Below are 17,500 nucleotides of genomic sequence, written 5' to 3' on the forward strand. Positions count from 1 at the left end.
ATATTGTCTGGATGTCCACAAACAAAAAAGTACACTCTGCAAATTTTTTCTGGCTTGTTGCTGGGAATCTTTTGTTGTAAGTAGTGGGAGGAGGTCTTGGTGTAGAAGTGGCACTAAAGGGGTTAATGTTAGGAAGGGGTTAATGTGCAAACAGTGGTTAAGTTTTACTATACATTTGTGGTTGCTTCTTGCCTCTTAAACTCCTTACTTGCAAGCAGAGGGAGACAAGGTGACTTCCAATGGGTAAACACAGGACCTCACAGTGATCACTCGCTGTTCAGCCGCTAGGTGGGAGCAGAGTTTTCTTCGTCAGCTGCCAGGGAAAAGAATGCTTCTCTCTCTGTCAGCCTCTGCAAGTCCTTCACACCTTTATACTATTTACCCCATACTAGAGGACAGTGAAATTAAAAAAAAATTACATCTTGCATGTGTTATTTCATTGTTTGTGCTAAAGGTTTTATTCACTAACAGTTATCTGATTCATTCTGTATTATGTTTAACTTGTGGATGTGGGTAAATCAAATCATTGATTTTTGGCACTGTCTTGTTTGGTGAATCCTGGCATGAACAAGGAAAAAAAACTATTTTCTGTTTTATAATTTTCCTTTTACACTACTGATTTTACTTGGCACTGTGCAGTGCTGGGATGATAACAAAACATGTTTGATAAAAACAATAGCAGATTAATAGTTTTTGTATTACGCCCTTCAAGTATAAAGGCTCTCAAGTGTTAGTATAATTATATTTATAATTAATTTCTTCCTATGCATGGCAACATATGTAACATGTATTTTCCTTCCATGCTTTAGAGACTGTAGATATATTTATATATTTTCCTTTTAAGGTGTCTTGGTGAATTCTGGTGCTGATGACTGAATGAATTTCCATCATGAGTGACGGCAAATGTGATAGTCAGTTTTACAGTGTTCAAGTTGCTGACTCTACCTTTACGGTGCTAAAAAGATACCAACAACTAAAATCCATCGGGTCCGGTGCACAGGGCATTGTGTGGTATGTAAACGTGTTAATATGCTAACTTAAACTTAGTCATTTCATTTATACAACATCATCACTTTTGAAAGGCATGTTATATCATTTGTGTTATCATTTACATTCTGCTTATTAGAGAGATTTGCATTGCTGTTGTTTCCCAACACACAAATGTAATGTATGTTATGACTATATATATAAATAAAGTAGCATATGCTTAGTTTCTATACAGCAGTGCATTTTGGCAAATCTTTGTAAAAGTGTTTGTTTAATTTTATACTTAAAGGGACACTGAACCCAATTTTTTTTTTATTTCATGATTCAGATAGAGCATGCAATTTTAAGCAACTTTCTAATTTACTCCTATTTTCAAATTTTCTTTATTCTCTTTGTATCTTTATTTGAAAAGCAAGAATGTAAGATTAGATGCCGGCCCATTTTTGGTGAACAACCTGGGTTGTTTTTGCCGATTGGCTGGTTCCTTAGCTTAGATGCCTTTTTTCAAATAAAGATAGCAAGAGAACAAAGAAAAATTGATAATTGGAGTAAATTAGAAAGTTGCTTAAAATTGCATGCTCTATCTGAATCACGAAATAAAGAATTTGGGTTCAGTGTCCCTTTTAAATAAACCAGTTTATAATGGTTCTCTTGTGTGCATTTGCTGCCTGACATGAATAATGTAGTGTGCTCTACACTACACAAGCACAAGAAGAAACAAGAGGAGTCTGCATGTTTACAAGCTTATGGGACATGGAAATAGGGAGAAGCTCATTGATAAATAAGTGCTGATACATGTAAAAGCTTAACTTCACATAACCCTGGGATGCACACCAATGTAAAGTAGGTCCTCTTTAAAACCCAAAACTTTTCTTTCATGATTCAGAAAGAGCATACACTTTTAAACAACTTTCCAAATTACTTCTATGATCTAAGTTGTTTAGTTCTCTTGTTATCTACAGCCAATCGCATGCAGGCAGGAGCTGTCAATCTCGCCAGGCGAACGAGACTGGGGAGATTGAAATTCTTCACCTAAGAGGTGGAGAAGAGGGTAGGGAAGCAGTGGTCTGACGGCTGCTTGATAAATCCTGACTGCAGATTCTCTTGCTTTTGGCTTTAGCTTTCTGCCCATCTTCTTAATTGGTAACTTACCTTTGTTTAGTGATACAAGATAAGAAAATGATGTGAAGTATAATATGTAGAGTGCTAATGCTATATCACTTTTCTTAAATTACTATTGCAAATCCAATTCTAAATACCATTTATAAAAAAATAGGAGGACACATTTGTATCAAGTTAAAATAAAAAAAAAAAACTGCTCGCAAATAGTGATGTGGCACTTTCATTTTTTTGAGACTCAAAGATTCAAATCACTATTTGGAAATAATGTGAGTGGTTTTTTTTGTTTATTTTTGGCAAGAGTGTATCCTTCTGTTTGAAATCAATTTTATTTTTATTCATTTTTGTACTTACATTGATTGTCAGTTACACATTTTGTCTAAATTCCATTTATCTCTATTTTTAAACTTTTAAGCATTTTGTATAATTTACTGATACTGCATGCACAATTCATTTTTATGAGCTCATTACTTGTTACTTAATACTTACCGAACATTAATGTGTTTATAGACTTTAAAACCAATTTACGTAAAAGGGTACGATTTTATTCTCACTAACTTTTCTATAATTCCCATTTTTATACACAAGATTAACCTATTATACAAGTTGATGATGCCAAATTGTCAATTTCACCTGAGTTTTGCAGTCAAAACAATCCCAAATTATATTGTAAAAACAGTAGGAATGTAAGTGCGTATTTGTGCATGGGTATTCTTACAAAACTTTGGCGCTTACCAAGCTCCCTGTATCTGTTAAACTTATATACTATGTGTGTGTATGTGTGTGTGTGTGTATATATGTATGTGTGTGTATGTATGTATGTATGTATGTATATATATATATATATATATATATATATATATATATATATATATATATATATATATATATACACACACAATATAAAAAGTCTGCACACCCCTGTTAAAATGTTAGGTTTCTGTGATGTAAAATAATGAGACAAGTATAAATAATTTCAGTACTTTTTCCACCTTTTAATGTGACCTATAAACGGTACAACTCAATTGAAAAACAAACTGAAATCTTTTAGGTGGATGGAAGAAAACAAAAAAAACTAAAATGTGGTTGCATAAGGGTGCACACCCTCTTATAACTGGGGATGTAGCTGTTTCCAGAATTAAGCAATCACATTAAAAATCATGTTAAAAAGGAGTCAGCATACACCTGCCATCATTTTAAAGTGCCTCTGATTAACCCCAAATAAAGTTCAGTTGCTCTAGTTGATCTTTCCTGAAATTTTCTTAGTCGCATCCCACAGCAAAAGCCATGGTCCACAGAGAGCTTCCAAAGCATCAGAGGGATCTCATTGTTAAAAGGTATCAGTCAGGAGAAGGGTACAAAAGAATTTCCAAGCCATACTCTGACCTGGATTATTTTAAGAACATTCTAACGTACCCTTCTATGTCCCATACATTGAGAGGAAGCTAACATTGTGTGAAACTTATATATTGGCTTCTCCGTAGCAGTATGGAGCAAAATGCATATAAGTCTCCAATAACATATTCATCTCCAGTTTAGGTCTCTATAAGCGAGGGTGTTCATCCTATTGTTGTGTATCCTATATACACTCAAACAGAAAATCTGGAAATATTGACATATTGGGATTAATTGTAGTAGATGCCTGTAATAATTTACATGCTGGAATTGTTTACTATTGAGCTGCTCCCTTATACCCTAAGCTTAACATAAGACTTATCTAACTGTCCCTTCAACATAGTCTGTTCAAGAAAATATTTCTCCAACATTGGTGTGTCCGGTCCACGGCGTCATCCATTACTTGTGGGATATTCTCCTCCCCTACAGGGAAAGGCAAGGAGAGCACACAGCAAGAGCTGTCCATATAGCTCCCCCTCTGGCTCCGCCCCCCAGTCATTCTCCTTGCCGCTCTGAACAAGTAGCATCTCCACGGGGATGGTGAGGAGTTTGTGGTGTTAGTTGTAGTTTTTTATTTCTTCTATCAAGAGTTTGTTATTTTAAAATAGTGCTGGTATGTACTATTTACTCTGAAACAGAAAGAGATGAAGAGTTCTGTTTAAAAGAAGAGTATGATTTTAGCAGCAGTAAATAAAATCGATTGCTGTTCCCACACAGGACTGTTGAGATGAGAGAACTTCAGTTGGGGGGGAACAGTTTGCAGACTTTTCTGCTCAAGGTATGACTAGCCATTTTCTAACAAGACTGTGTAATGCTGGAAGGCTGTCATTTTTCCCTCATGGGGATCGGTAAGCCATTTTCTTAGACTTAGAAAGAATAAAGGGCTTATTATGGGTTATTAACTGGTGGACACTCTTAAGGGCTAAATCGATTGTTTATTTAAGTATTTATTTAAAGTTTGAAGTGGATTTCACACTTTTATTATTTGGGGAACGTTTTTTATCGCCAGGCACTAGTTAAGACACCTTCCCAGTCAGGAAGGGCCTTGCACTGTATTAGGCAGAGCCTGATTTTCGCGCCATTATTGCACAGTTTCTTTTAAGTACAGTGCATGCAGATGCATGTGAGAGGGTCTGGTGTCCACTGAAAAAGTTCCTAGAAGGCTTGAAATACCCCCCTGGGATAGTTGAAGTCACAACAAAGGCTGTGGCTGGGACTGTAGTGGGGTTAAAATTGCAAACGGCTCCGGTTTCCACATTTAAGGGTTAACAGCTTGAAAATTGGGGTGCAATACTTTGAATGCATTAAGACACTGTGGTGAAAATTTGGTAAAGATTGGATAATTCCTTCATAGTTTTTCACATATTCAGTAATAAAGTGTGCCCTGTTTAACATTTAAAGAGACAGTAACGGTTTTCTCCAACATAGGTGTGTCCGGTCCACGGCGTCATCCTTACTTGTGGGATATTCTCCTCCCCAACAGGAAATGGCAAAGAGCCCAGCAAAGCTGGCCATATAGTCCCTCCTAGGCTCCGCCTACCCCAGTCATTCTCTTTGCCGTTGCACAGGCAACATCTCCACGGAGATGGCTTAGAGTTTTTTGGTGTTTAAATGTAGTTTTTGTTCTTCAATCAAGAGTTTGTTATTTTAAAATAGTGCTGGTATGTACTATTTACTCTGGAACAGAAAAGAGATGAAGATTTCTGTTTGTAAGAGGAAAATGACTTTAGCAACCGTTACTAAAATCGATGGCTGTTTCCACACAGGACTGTTGAGAGGAATTAACTTCAGTTGGGGGAAACAGTGGGCAGACTTTGCTGCTTGAGGTATGACACATTTCTAACAAGACTTGGTAATGCTGGAAGCTGTTATTTTCCCTATGGGAACCGGTAAGCCATTTTCTTAGTTTAAGTAAAAGAATAAAGGGCTTCATTAGGGCTTAAAAAACTGGTAGACATTTTTCTGGGCTAAAACGATTACTTTACTAAGTATATTTGGCAGATTATTACTTTTAATAGTTGTTAAATCTTGGGGATTGTTTTAATAAAAACGGCAGGCACTGTATTGGACACCTTTTTCACTGGGGGCCTTTTCTAGTCATAGACAGAGCCTCATTTTCGCGCCTCTAATGCGCAGTTGTTTTTGGAAAGCATGGCATGCAGATGCATGTGTGAGGAGCTAAGAACCACTGAAAAAGCTTATAGAAGGCGTCATTTGGTATCGTATTCCCCTCTGGGCTTGGTTGGGTCTCAGCAAAGCAGATACCTGGGACTGTATAGGGGTTAAATGTAAAAACGGCTCCGGTTCCGTTATTTTAAGGGTTAAAGCTTTCAAATTTGGTGTGCAATACTTTTAAGGCTTTAAGTTACTGTGGTGAAATTTTGGTGAATTTTGAACAATTCCTTCATACTTTTTCACATATTCAGTAATAAAGTGTGTTCAGTTTAAAATTTAAAGGGACAGTAACGGTTTTATTGTAAAACGTTTTTTGTGCTTTGTTGACAAGTTTAAGCCTGTTTAACATGTCTGAACCATCAGATAACGATGTTCTATATGTATGAAAGCCAATGTGTCTCCCCTTTTAAATATATGTGATATATTTGTGTCATAATGTCCAAACAAAGTAGGGATAATAATGCCATAGATATGATATTGCCCAAGATGATTCCTCTAATGAGGGGAGTAAGCATGGTACTGCATCATCCCCTTCTGTGTCTACACCAGTTTTGCCCACACAAGAGGCCCCTAGTACATCTAGCGCGCCAATACTTATTACCATACAACACTTAATGGCTGTAATGGATAATTCTATTGCATTCATTTTTTCCAAAATGCCTACTTATCAGAGAAAGCGCGATTGCTCTGTTTTAAACACTGAAGAGCAAGAGGACGCTGATGATATCTGTTCTGACATACCCTCACACCTATCTGAAGGGGCCAGGAGGGAGGTTTTGTCTGAGGGAGAAATTTCAGATTCAGGGAAAATTTCTCAACAAGCAGAACCTGATATTGTAACTTTTAAATTTAAATTAGAACATCTCCACGCACTACTTAAGGAGGTATTATCTACTCTGGATGATTGTGACAATTTGGTAATTCCAGAGAAATTAGGTAAGATGGACAAGTTCCTAGAGGTTCCGGTGCCCCCCGATGTTTTTCCTATACCCAAGCGGGTGGCGGACATAGTAAATAAGGAGTGGGAAAGGCCCGGCATACCTTTTGTCCTCCCCCTATATTTAAGAAATTATTTCCTATAGTCGACCCCAGAAAGGACTTATGGCATACAGTCCCCAAGGTCGAGGGGGCGGTTTCTACTCTAAACAAACGCACTTCTATTCCTATAGAAGATAGTTGTGCTTTCAAGATCCTATGGATTTAAGGTTAGAGGGTTTGCTTAAAAAGATGTTTGTTCAGCAAGGTTACCTTCTACAACCAATTTCATGCATTGTTCCTGTCACTACAGCTGCGTGTTTCTGGTTCGAAGAACTAGAAAAGTCGCTCAATAAAGAATCTTCGTACGAGGAGGTTTTGGACAGAGTTCAAGCTTTTAAATTGGCTAACTCTTTTATTTTAGATGCCGCTTTGCAATTAGCTAGATTAGCGGCGAATAATTCAGGGTTTGCTATCGTGGCGCGCAGAGCGCTTTTGCTTAACATCCCTTTCAAGGGTAAAACACTGTTTGGCCCTGACTTGAAAGAGATTATTTCAGACATCACTGGGGGAAAGGGCCACGCCCTTCCTCTGGATAGGTCTTTTAAGGCTAAAAATAAACCAAATTTTCGTCCCTTTCGCAGAAACGGACCAGCCTCAAATTCTACACCCTCTAAGCAAGAGGGTAATACTTCTCAAACCAAGCCAGCCTGGAGGCCGATGCAAGGCTGGAACAAGGGTAAGCAGGCCAAGTCACCTGCCACTGCTACCAAAACAGCATGAAGTGTTGGCCCCTGATCTGTGACCGGATCTGGTGGGGGGCAGACTTTCTCTCTTTGCTCAGGCTTGGGCAAGATATGTTCAGGATCCTTGGGCGCTAGAAATAGTTTCTCAAGGTTATCTCCTGGAATTCAGGGAACTACCCCCAAGGGGAAGGTTCCACAGGTCTCAATTATCTTCGAACAGGCATTCTTACACTGTGTAGAAGACCTGTTAAGCATGGGAGTGATTCATCCTGTTCCATTAGGAGAACAAGGGATGGGTTTTTACTCCAACCTGTTCATAATTCCCAAAAAAGAGGGAACATTCAGACCAATTTTAGATCTCAAGATTCTAAACAAGTTTCTAAGGGTTTCATCGTTCAAAATGGAAACCATTCGAACGATCCTTCCTACCATCCAGGAAGGTCAATTCATGACCACGGTGGACTTAAAGGATGCGTACCTACGTATTCCTATCCACAAGGAACATTTTCGGTTCCTGAGGTTCGCCTTTCTGGACAAGCATTACCAGTTTGTGGCACTTCCATTCGGATTAACCACTGCTCCAAGGATTTTCACAAAGGTACTAGGGTCCCTTCTAGCGGTGCTAAGACTAAGGGGCATTGCAGTAGTACCTTACTTGGACGACATCCTGATTCAAGTGTCGTCTCTGTCAAAAGCAAGGGCTCATACGGACATTGTCCTAGCTTTTCTCAGATCTCACAGGTGGAAAGTGAACATAGAAAAAAGTTCTCTGTCCCCGTCAACAAGAGTTCCCTTCTTGGGAACAATAATAGTTTCCTTAGAAATGAAGGTTTTTCTGACAGAGGCCAGAAAATCAAAACTTCTAAGCTCTTGTCAGGTACTTCATTCTGTTCTTCTTCCTTCCATAGCGCAGTGCATGGAAGTAATAGGTTTGATGGTTGCGGCAAGGGACATAGTTCCTTTTGCACGAATTCATCTAAGACCATTACACCTGTGCATGCTCAGACAGTGGAATGGGGATTATACAGACTTGTCTCCGACGATACAAGTAGATCAAATAACCAGAGATTCACTCCGTTGGTGGCTGACCCTGGACAACCTGTCACAGGGAATGAGCTTCCGCAGACCAGAGTAGGTCATTGTCACGACCGACGCCAGTCTGGTGGGCTGGGGCGCGGTCTGGGAACCCCTGAAAGCTCAGGGTCTATGGTCTCGGGAAGAATCTCTTCTCCCGATAAACATTCTGGAACTGAGAGCGATATTCAATGCTCTCAAGGCTTGGCCTTGACTAGCAAAGGCCAAATTCATAAGGTTTCAATCAGACATCATGACGACTGTTACATATATCAACCATCAGGGGGAAACAAGGAGTTCCCTGGCGATGGAGGAGCATCCGGGGGAGTGGGAACTCCATCTGGAAATCTTTGCCCAAATAACTCAATTATGGGGCATTCCAGACATGGTTCTGATGGCCTCTCGTCAGAACTTCAAGGTCCCTTGTTACGGGTCCAAATCCAGGGATCCCAAGGCGACTCTATTGGATACAATAGTAGCACCTTGGATCTTCAACCTAGCTTATGTATTCCCACCGTTTCCTCTCATTCCCAGGCTGGTAGCCAGGATCAATCTGGAGAGGGCTTCGGTGATCTTGATAGTTCCTGTGTGGCCACGCAGGACTTGGTATGCAGACCTGGTGAATGTGTCATCGGCTCCACCATGGAAGCTACCTTTGAGACAGGACCTTCTTATTCAGGGTCCATTCGAACATCCGAATCTGGTTTTCCTCCAACTGACTGCTTGGAGTTTGAACGCTTGATTTTATCAAAGCGTGGGTTTTCAGATTCTGTAATAGATACTCTTATTCAGGCTAGAAAGCCTGTAACTAGAAAAATTTACCATAATATATGGAAAAAATATATCTGTTGGTGTGAATCTAAAGGATTCCCATGGAACAAGATAAAAATTCCTAAGATTCTTTCCTTTCTACAAGAAGGTTTGAAGAAAGGATTTTCTGCAAGTACAGATCTCTGCTTTATCTGTTTTACTTCACAAAAGGCTGGCAGCTGTGCCAGACGTTTCAGCGTTTGTTCAGGCTCTGGTTAGAATCAAGCCTGTTTACAGACCTTTGACTCTTCCCTGGAGTCTTAATCTAGTTCTTTCAGTTCTTCAAGGGGTTCCGTTTGGACCCTTACATTCCGTAGATATTAAGTTATTATCTTGGAAAGTTTTGTTTTAGGTTGCAATTTCTTCCGCTAGAAGAGTTTCTGAGTTATCTGCTCTGCAGTGTTCTCCGCCCTATCTGGTCCATGCAGATAAGGTGGTTTTACGTACTGAGCCTGGTTTTCTTCCGAAGGTTGTTTCCAACAAAAATATTAACCAGGAGATAGTTGTACCTTCTTTGTGTCCGAATCCAGTTTCATAGAAGGAACGTTTGTTACACAATTTGGACGTTGTCCGTGCTCTAAAATTCTATTTAGAGGCTACTGAAGATTTTAGACAAACATCTTCTTTGTTTGTTGTTTATTCTGGTTAAAGGAGAGGTAAAAAAGCAACTTCTACCTCTCTTTCCTTTTGGTTTAAAAGCATCATCAGATTGGCTTTTGAGACTGCCGGACGGCAGCCTCCTGAAAGAATCACAGCTCACTCCACTAGGGCTGTGGCTTCCACATGGGCCTTCAAGAATGAGGTTCCTGTTGACCAAATTTTTTTTAAATTATATACTTTTGCTTCTTCGGAGGCTATTTTTGGGAGAAAGGTTTTGCAAGCCGTGGTGCCTTCCGTTTGGGTGACCTGATTTGCTCCCTCCCTTCATCCGTGTCCTAAAGCTTTGGTATTGGTTCCCACAAGTAAGGATGACGCCGTGGACCGGACACACCTATGTTGGAGAAAACAGAATTTATGCTTACCTGATAAATTACTTTCTCCAACGGTGTGTCCGGTCCACGGCCCGCCCTGGTTTTTTAATCAGGTCTGATGAATTATTTTCTCTAACTACAGTCACCACGTTACCATATGGTTTCTCCTATATATATTTCCTCCTGTTCGTCGGTCGAATGACTGGGGTAGGCGGAGCCTAGGAGGGACTATATGGCCAGCTTTGCTGGGCTCTTTGCCATTTCCTGTTGGGGAGGAGAATATCCCACAAGTAAGGATGACGCCGTGGACCGGACACACCGTTGGAGAAAGTAATTTATCAGGTAAGCATAAATTCTGTTTTTGTACTTTATTAACCAGTTTAAGCCTGTTTAACATGTCTGTACCTTCTGATAGATCATGTTCTGTATGTATGGAAGCCAATGTGGTTCCCCCTTCAAGTATATGTGATAATTGTGCCATAGCGTCCAAACACAGTAAGGACAGTATTGTCACAAATAGTAAGGTTGCCCAGGATGATTCCTCAGATGAAGGAAGTAGAGAGAGTTCTACATCTTCTCCTTCTGTGTCTATACCAGTTATGCCCGCGTAGGCGACCCCTAGTACTTCTAGCGCGCCAATGCTTGTTACTATGCAACAATTGACGGCAGTAACGGATAACTCCATAGCTAATATTTTATCCAAAATGCCAGCATTTCAGAGAAAGTGCGATTGCTCTGTTTTAAACACTGTAGAGCAGGAGGGCGCTGATGATGATTTTTCTGTCATACCCTCACACCAGTCTGAAGTGGCAGTGAGGGAGGGTTTCTCAGATGGAGAAATTTCTGATACAGGAAGAATTTCTGTTGTGACATTTAAATTTAAATCAGAGCATCTCCGCGCATTACTTAAGGAGGTGCTATCTACTCTGGATGATTGTGACAATCTGGTCATCCCAGAAAACTTGTGCAAGATGGACAAGTTCCTAGAGGTCCCTGTGCACCCTGATGCCTTTCCGATACCCAAACGGGTGGCGGACATAGTGAATAAGGAGTGGGAGAAGCCAGGCATACCTTTTGTCCCTCCTCCTATATTTAAGAAATTGTTCCCTATGGTCGACCCCAGGAAGGACATATGGCAAACAGTCCCTAAGGTCGAGGGGGCGGTTTCTACACTAGTCAAATGCACGACCATTCCCATTGAGGACAATTGTGTTTTCAAAGATCCTATGGATAAAAAATTGGAGGGTTTGCTTAAAAAGATTTTTGTACAGCAAGGTTACCTCCTTCAACCTATTTCGTGCATTATTCCTGTCACTACAGCGGCGAGGTTCTGGTTCGAGGAACTGGAAAAGTCGCTCAGTAGGGAGACTCCGTATGAGGAAGTCATGGACAGAATTCACGCACTTAAGTTAGCTAATTCCTTTATTTTAGACGCCGCTTTGCAGTTAGCGAGATTAGTGGTGAAAAATTCAGGGTTTACAATTGTGGCGCGCAGAGCACTCTGGCTAAAGTCTTGGTCTGCGGATGTATCTTCCAAGACAAAATTGCTTAATATCCTTTTCAAAGGTAAGACCCTTTTTGGGCCAGAATTGAAAGAAATTATTTCAGACATCACTGGGGGAAAGGGCCATGCCCTCCCACAGGATAGGCCTTTCAAGGCTAAGAATAAGTCCAATTTTCGTTCCTTTCGCAATTTCAGGAACGGACCGGCTTCTAACTCGGCAGCCTCTAGACAAGAGGGTAACGCTTCCCAGACTAAACCAGCTTGGAAACCAATGCAAGGCTGGAATAAGCATGAAGGGGTAGCCCCCGATCCGGGACCGGATCTAGTAGGGGACAGACTCTCTCTCTTTGCTCAGGCTTGGGCAAGAGATGTTCAGGATCCCTGAACACTAGAAATAGTCTCTCAGGGCTATCTTCTAGAATTCAAGGAACTACCCCCAAGGGGAAGGTTTCACATTTCTCACTTCTCTTCAAACCAAATAAGTAGACAGGCATTCTTACATTGTGTAGAAGACCTGTTAAAGATGGGAGTGATACACCCAGTTCCAACTGTGGAACAAGGTCAGGGGTTTTTACTCAAATCTGTTTGTAGTTCCCAAAGAGGGAACTTTCAGACCAATTCTGGATTTAAAAATTCTAAACAAATTTCTCAGAGTTCCATCGTTCAAAATGGAAACCATTCGAACAATTTTACCTACAATCCAGGAGGGTCAATATATGACTACCGTGGATTTAAAGGATGCATATCTACATATTCCTATCCACAAAGATCATCATCAGTTCCTAAGGTTCGCCTTTCTGGACAAACATTATCAGTTCGTGGCTCTCGCATTCGGACTAGCCACTGCTCCCAGAATTTTCACAAAGGTGCTCGGGTCCCTTCTAGCGGTTCTAAGACCAAGGGGCATTGCAGTGGCACCTTATCTGGACGACATTCTAATTCAAGCGTCGTCTCTTTCCAAGGCAAAGGCTCATACAGACATTGTTCTAGCCTTTCTCAGATCTCACGGGTGGAAGGTGAACGTAGAAAAGAGTTCCCTGTCTCCGTCGACAAGAGTTTCCCTTTTGGGAACAATAATAGATTCTTTTGAAATGAAGATCTTCCTGACAGAAGTCAGAAAGTCAAAGCTTCTAAACGCTTGTCAAGTTCTTCTCTCTATTCTGCAGCCTTCCATAGCTCAGTGCATGGAAGTAGTAGGGTTGATGGTTGCAGCAATGGACATAGTTCCTTTTGCTCAAATTCATCTAAGACCATTACAACTGTACATGCTCCAGTAGACGGGATCACCTGTCTCAGGGAATGAGTTTCTGCAGACCAAAGTGGGTCATTGTCACGACCGACGCCAGTCTATCAGGCTGGGGCGCGGTCTGGGATTCACTGAAAACTCAGGGTTTATGGTCTCGGGAAGAGTCTCTTCTCCCGATCAACATCCTGGAACTGAGAGCGATATTCAATGCTCTCCGGGCTTGGCCTCATCTAGCGAAGACCGGATACATAAGATTCCAGTCAGATAACATGACAACTGTAGCTTACATCAACCATCAGGGAGGAACAAGGAGTTCCTTGGCGATGAGAGAGGTATCCAAGATCATCAAATGGGCGGAGGATAACTCCTGCCACCTATCTGCAATCCACATCCCAGGAGTAGACAACTGGGAGGCGGATTATCTGAGTCGTCGGATTTTCTATCCGGGGGAGTGGGAACTCCACCCGGAGGTGTTTGCCCAGTTGACTCAATTATGGGGCATTCCAGACATGGATCTGATGGCGTCTCGTCAGAACTTCAAGGTTCCTTGCTACGGGTCCAGATCCAGCTATCCCAAGGCCACTCTAGTGGATGCATTAGTGGCGCCTTGGTCGTTCAACCTAGCTTATGCGTTTCCACCGTTCCCTCTCCTTCCCAGGCTTGTAGCCAGGATCAAACAGGAGAAGGCCTCGATGATTCTGATAGCTCCTGCGTGGCCGCGCAGGACTTGGTATGCAGACCTGGTGAATATGTCATCGGCTCCACCATGGAAGCTACCTTAGAGACAGGATCTTCTAGTACAAGGTCCATTCGAACATCCAAATCTAATTTCTCTGCAGCTGACTGCTTGGAAATTGAACGTTTGATTTTATCCAAGCGTGGGTTTTCAGATTCAGTGATAGATCCAGAAAACCTGTGTCTAGAAAGATTTACCATAAAATATGGAAAAGATATATCTGTTGGTGTGAATCCAAGGGATTCTCCTGGAGTAAGATTAAAATTCCTAAGATCCTCTCCTTTCTCCAAGAAGGTTTGGATAAGGGATTGTCATCGAGTTCTCTAAAAGGACAGATTTCTGCTTTATCTGTCTTGTTATACAAACGACTGGCAGCTGTGCCAGAGGTACAAGCTTTTGTACAGGCTTTGGTCAGAATCAAACCTGTTTACAGACCCTTGACTCCTCCTTGGAGTCTAAATTTAGTTCTTTCAGTTCTTCAGGGGGTTCTGTTTGAACCCTTACATTCCATAGATATCAAGTTGCTATCTTGGAAAGTTCTGTTTTTGGTTGCTATTTCTTCTGCTAGAAGAGATTCTGGATTATCTGCTTTGCAGTATGATTCACCCTATCTGGTGTTCCATTCAGATAAGGTTATTTTGCGTACCAAGCCTGGTTTTCTTCCAAAAGTTGTTTCCAACAAGAATATTAACCAGGAAATAGTTGTTCCTTCTCTGTGCCCGAATCCAGTTTCAAAGAAGGAACGTTTGTTACACAATTTAGATGTAGTCCGTGCTTTAAAGTTCTATTTAGAAGCAACAAAGAATTTTAGACAAACCTCATCCTTGTTTGTCGTTTACTCTGGTAAGAGGAGAAGACAAATGCTATTGCTACCTCTCTTTCTGGCTAAAAAGCATTATCCGATTGGCTTATGAGACTGCCGGACGGCAGCCTCCTGAACGAATCACAGCTCACTCCACTAGGGCTGTGGCTTCCACATGGGCCTTCAAGAACGAGGCTTCTGTTAATCAGATATGTAAGGCAGCGACTTGGTCTTCTCTGCACACTTTTGCCAAATTTTACAAATTTGATATTTTTGCTTCTTCTGAGGCTGTTTTTGGGAGACAGGTTTTGCAAGCCGTGGTGCCTTCTGTTTAGGTAACCTGATTTGCTCCCTCCCTTCATCCGTGTCCTAAAGCTTTGGTATTGGTTCCCACAAGTAATGGATGACGCCGTGGACCGGACACACCAATGTTGGAGAAAACAGAATTTATGCTTACCTGATAAATTACTTTCTCCAACGGTGAGTCCGGTCCACGGCCCGCCCTGGTTTTTTAATCAGGTTTAAAAAAATTTCTTTTTATTTATACACTACAGTCACCTCGGCCCCCTATAGTTTCTCCTTTTTCTCCTAACCGTCGGTCGAATGACTGGGGGGCGGAGCCAAAGGGGGAGCTATATGGACAGCTCTTGCTGTGTGCTCTCCTTGCCTTTCCCTGTAGGGGAGGAGAATATCCCACAAGTAATGGATGACGCCGTGGACCGGACACACCGTTGGAGAAAGTAATTTATCAGGTAAGCATAAATTCTGTTATCCTCATAGTTTCCTCTATGAATGATAGCCTAGGCTTGAGAACTTTAGAGTTAACTTGTTTCATTTGTTATTCCCTTCCTGCTGATAGGGGCTACCTCCATGTCCTTAACCACTAATGCTTAAATGTGCATAGGTGGATCAATTTCTACAAGTGTGTCCTGTAAGAATTGTAGCTTTAAAAAAGCTTAAACCAGGTCTTCAGCCCCTTAATAACTTTGTAATAATAATAACTTTGTTCTGTAATATATTTGAGCTTCTAATAGTATACTGATTTCAGGTTTGGGCCTCTGTAAGTGAGTATGTTAAATTTATTGTTGTGTAATCCACTTATTCCTTTCTAGCGTATAGGGGTCTTGGAGATCCAAGAGTGTTCTCCTACATATACAAATGCATATACGCACTTTCCCTTTTTATTTCAAATGCCTTCTTTGCAGTTATTAAACCCTGGTTGGGCCCAACAGTGACCCTTCGTGTTTGTTAGAAGGCTTTGCTACAGCTTATGTGAGACTTTATTAAACTTATAGAAAAGAGGTTCTCATTTGGAGACCCAAAAGTGGTCTCTCTTACTAGAAATAGCCCCCTAACTATGCTTATGAGTTTATAATTGAGGTCCAAGAGTGGCCTCTTCTGTCATCTAGGGAGCACATAGAATATTAGGCATTATACTCCCATACCATGCTTGTGAATTCTCTTTTTAGAAATGCACTATGTTTCTATACTGAATTGTACTATATGATATCTGTATTCCATTATTATTGCGTTTTGTTTTTTTATAATATATTTCATGTATGCCTTATTCAGAACCTCAATTAAAAAAAAAAAAAATAAAGAATTTCCAAGGCATTAGATATACCATGGAACACAGTGAAGACAGTCATCAAGTGTAGAAAATATGGCACAACAGTGACATTACCAAGAACTGGACGTCCCTCCAAAATTGATGAAAAGACGAGAAGAAAACTGGTCTGGGAGGCTACCAAGAGGCCTACAGCAACATTAAAGGAGCTGCAGGAATATCTGGCAAGTACTGGCTGTGTGGTACATGTGACAACAATCTCACGTATTCTTCATATGTCTGGGCTATGAGGTAGAGTGGCAAGACGAAAGCCTTTTCTTACAAAGAAAAACATCCAAGCCAGGCTATATTTTGCAAAAACACATCTGAAGTCTCCCAAAAGCACATGGGAAAAGGTGTTATGGTCTGATGAAACCAAGGTTGAACTTTTTGGCCATAATTCCAAAAGATATGTTTGGCGCAAAAACAACACTGCACATCACCAAAAGAACACCATACCCACAGTGAAGCATGGTGGTGGCAGCATCATGCTTTGAGGCTGTTTTTCTTCAGATGGAACTGGGGCCTTAGTTAAGCTAGAGGGAATTATGAACAGTTCCAAATACCAGTCAATATTGGCACAAAAGGGGTTAATGTATCATAAATTGACGTTATTTATTTGACAAAAAAGGTGGCAAAAAAGGGGAGATACCTACACTCAAAAGGTGAGCAGTGGCTGCTCTACGTTTAAAACATAACTTTTATTTAATGAAATTCACACATAAAACATAAGAAAATGCATAATTAAAAACACTCTCAGGAAACAAATAATGGTCCAGTGACCCTAGTTCTAGTTGAATGAGTAGGCAATATTAAAGTGTATAAAGGTTGTACAAGGTAGTATAGCTACATGAGTTGACCATTATTGGAACATACTGCTCTAAACAGAGAGTCTGAGGGTTAAATTAATACCACCGGGTATAAATTGTAACGCTATATTCACAGCTTGAATATAATGGGCTAGGTATACGTTGCTGATAGGAGATACCTACCCTTATTGGGTTTAAATTATCCTCAGATCGTTAAAAAATGGCTACTATACGATATCATAGCTGTTAAACGTTACTAAGGTACCAGCCCAAACTAGTGTGTATTCAAAACTGCCATCGTTAGATATTAAATAAGAGGGTTGTAAGTTACTTCCTAGGATTGATAGACTTACATATGATTCCTATGCTCAGAAATGATATATATATATATATATATATATATATATATATAATATACACCTACGTCAACTGATATATCCCCTAATGGGGTTGGTAAGTGGCCAACAATTTGCATTAGGTGTATGAATAAGAGAAGCAAATTTCTTCTGAGATTATTTGACCAGTTATGTAATATGTTCAACTGG

The 17,500-nt window shown here is 40.7% G+C and overlaps 1 protein-coding gene across 5 annotated transcripts in view; it reads left to right on the forward strand.

The window, feature by feature from the left end:
- Positions 1–17,500, forward strand: part of LOC128663087 (mitogen-activated protein kinase 9) — a 172,617-nt gene that overhangs the window by 29,630 nt on the left and 125,487 nt on the right. For 4 of the 5 annotated variants that reach the window (XM_053717239.1, XM_053717237.1, XM_053717236.1 and 1 more), the window contains one exon: positions 845–1,011. In XM_053717239.1, coding sequence (XP_053573214.1) covers positions 890–1,011 — 122 coding nt within the window. In that variant the 5' untranslated portion in view covers positions 845–889. Of the gene's footprint in view, positions 1–199; positions 289–844; positions 1,012–17,500 lie in introns of those variants that run through there. The other variant, XM_053717238.1, reaches the window with a different exon arrangement.

The sequence above is a fragment of the Bombina bombina genome, chromosome 6 (assembly GCF_027579735.1).
Source record: "Bombina bombina isolate aBomBom1 chromosome 6, aBomBom1.pri, whole genome shotgun sequence".
In the NCBI taxonomy this organism is placed as follows: domain Eukaryota; kingdom Metazoa; phylum Chordata; class Amphibia; order Anura; family Bombinatoridae; genus Bombina; species Bombina bombina.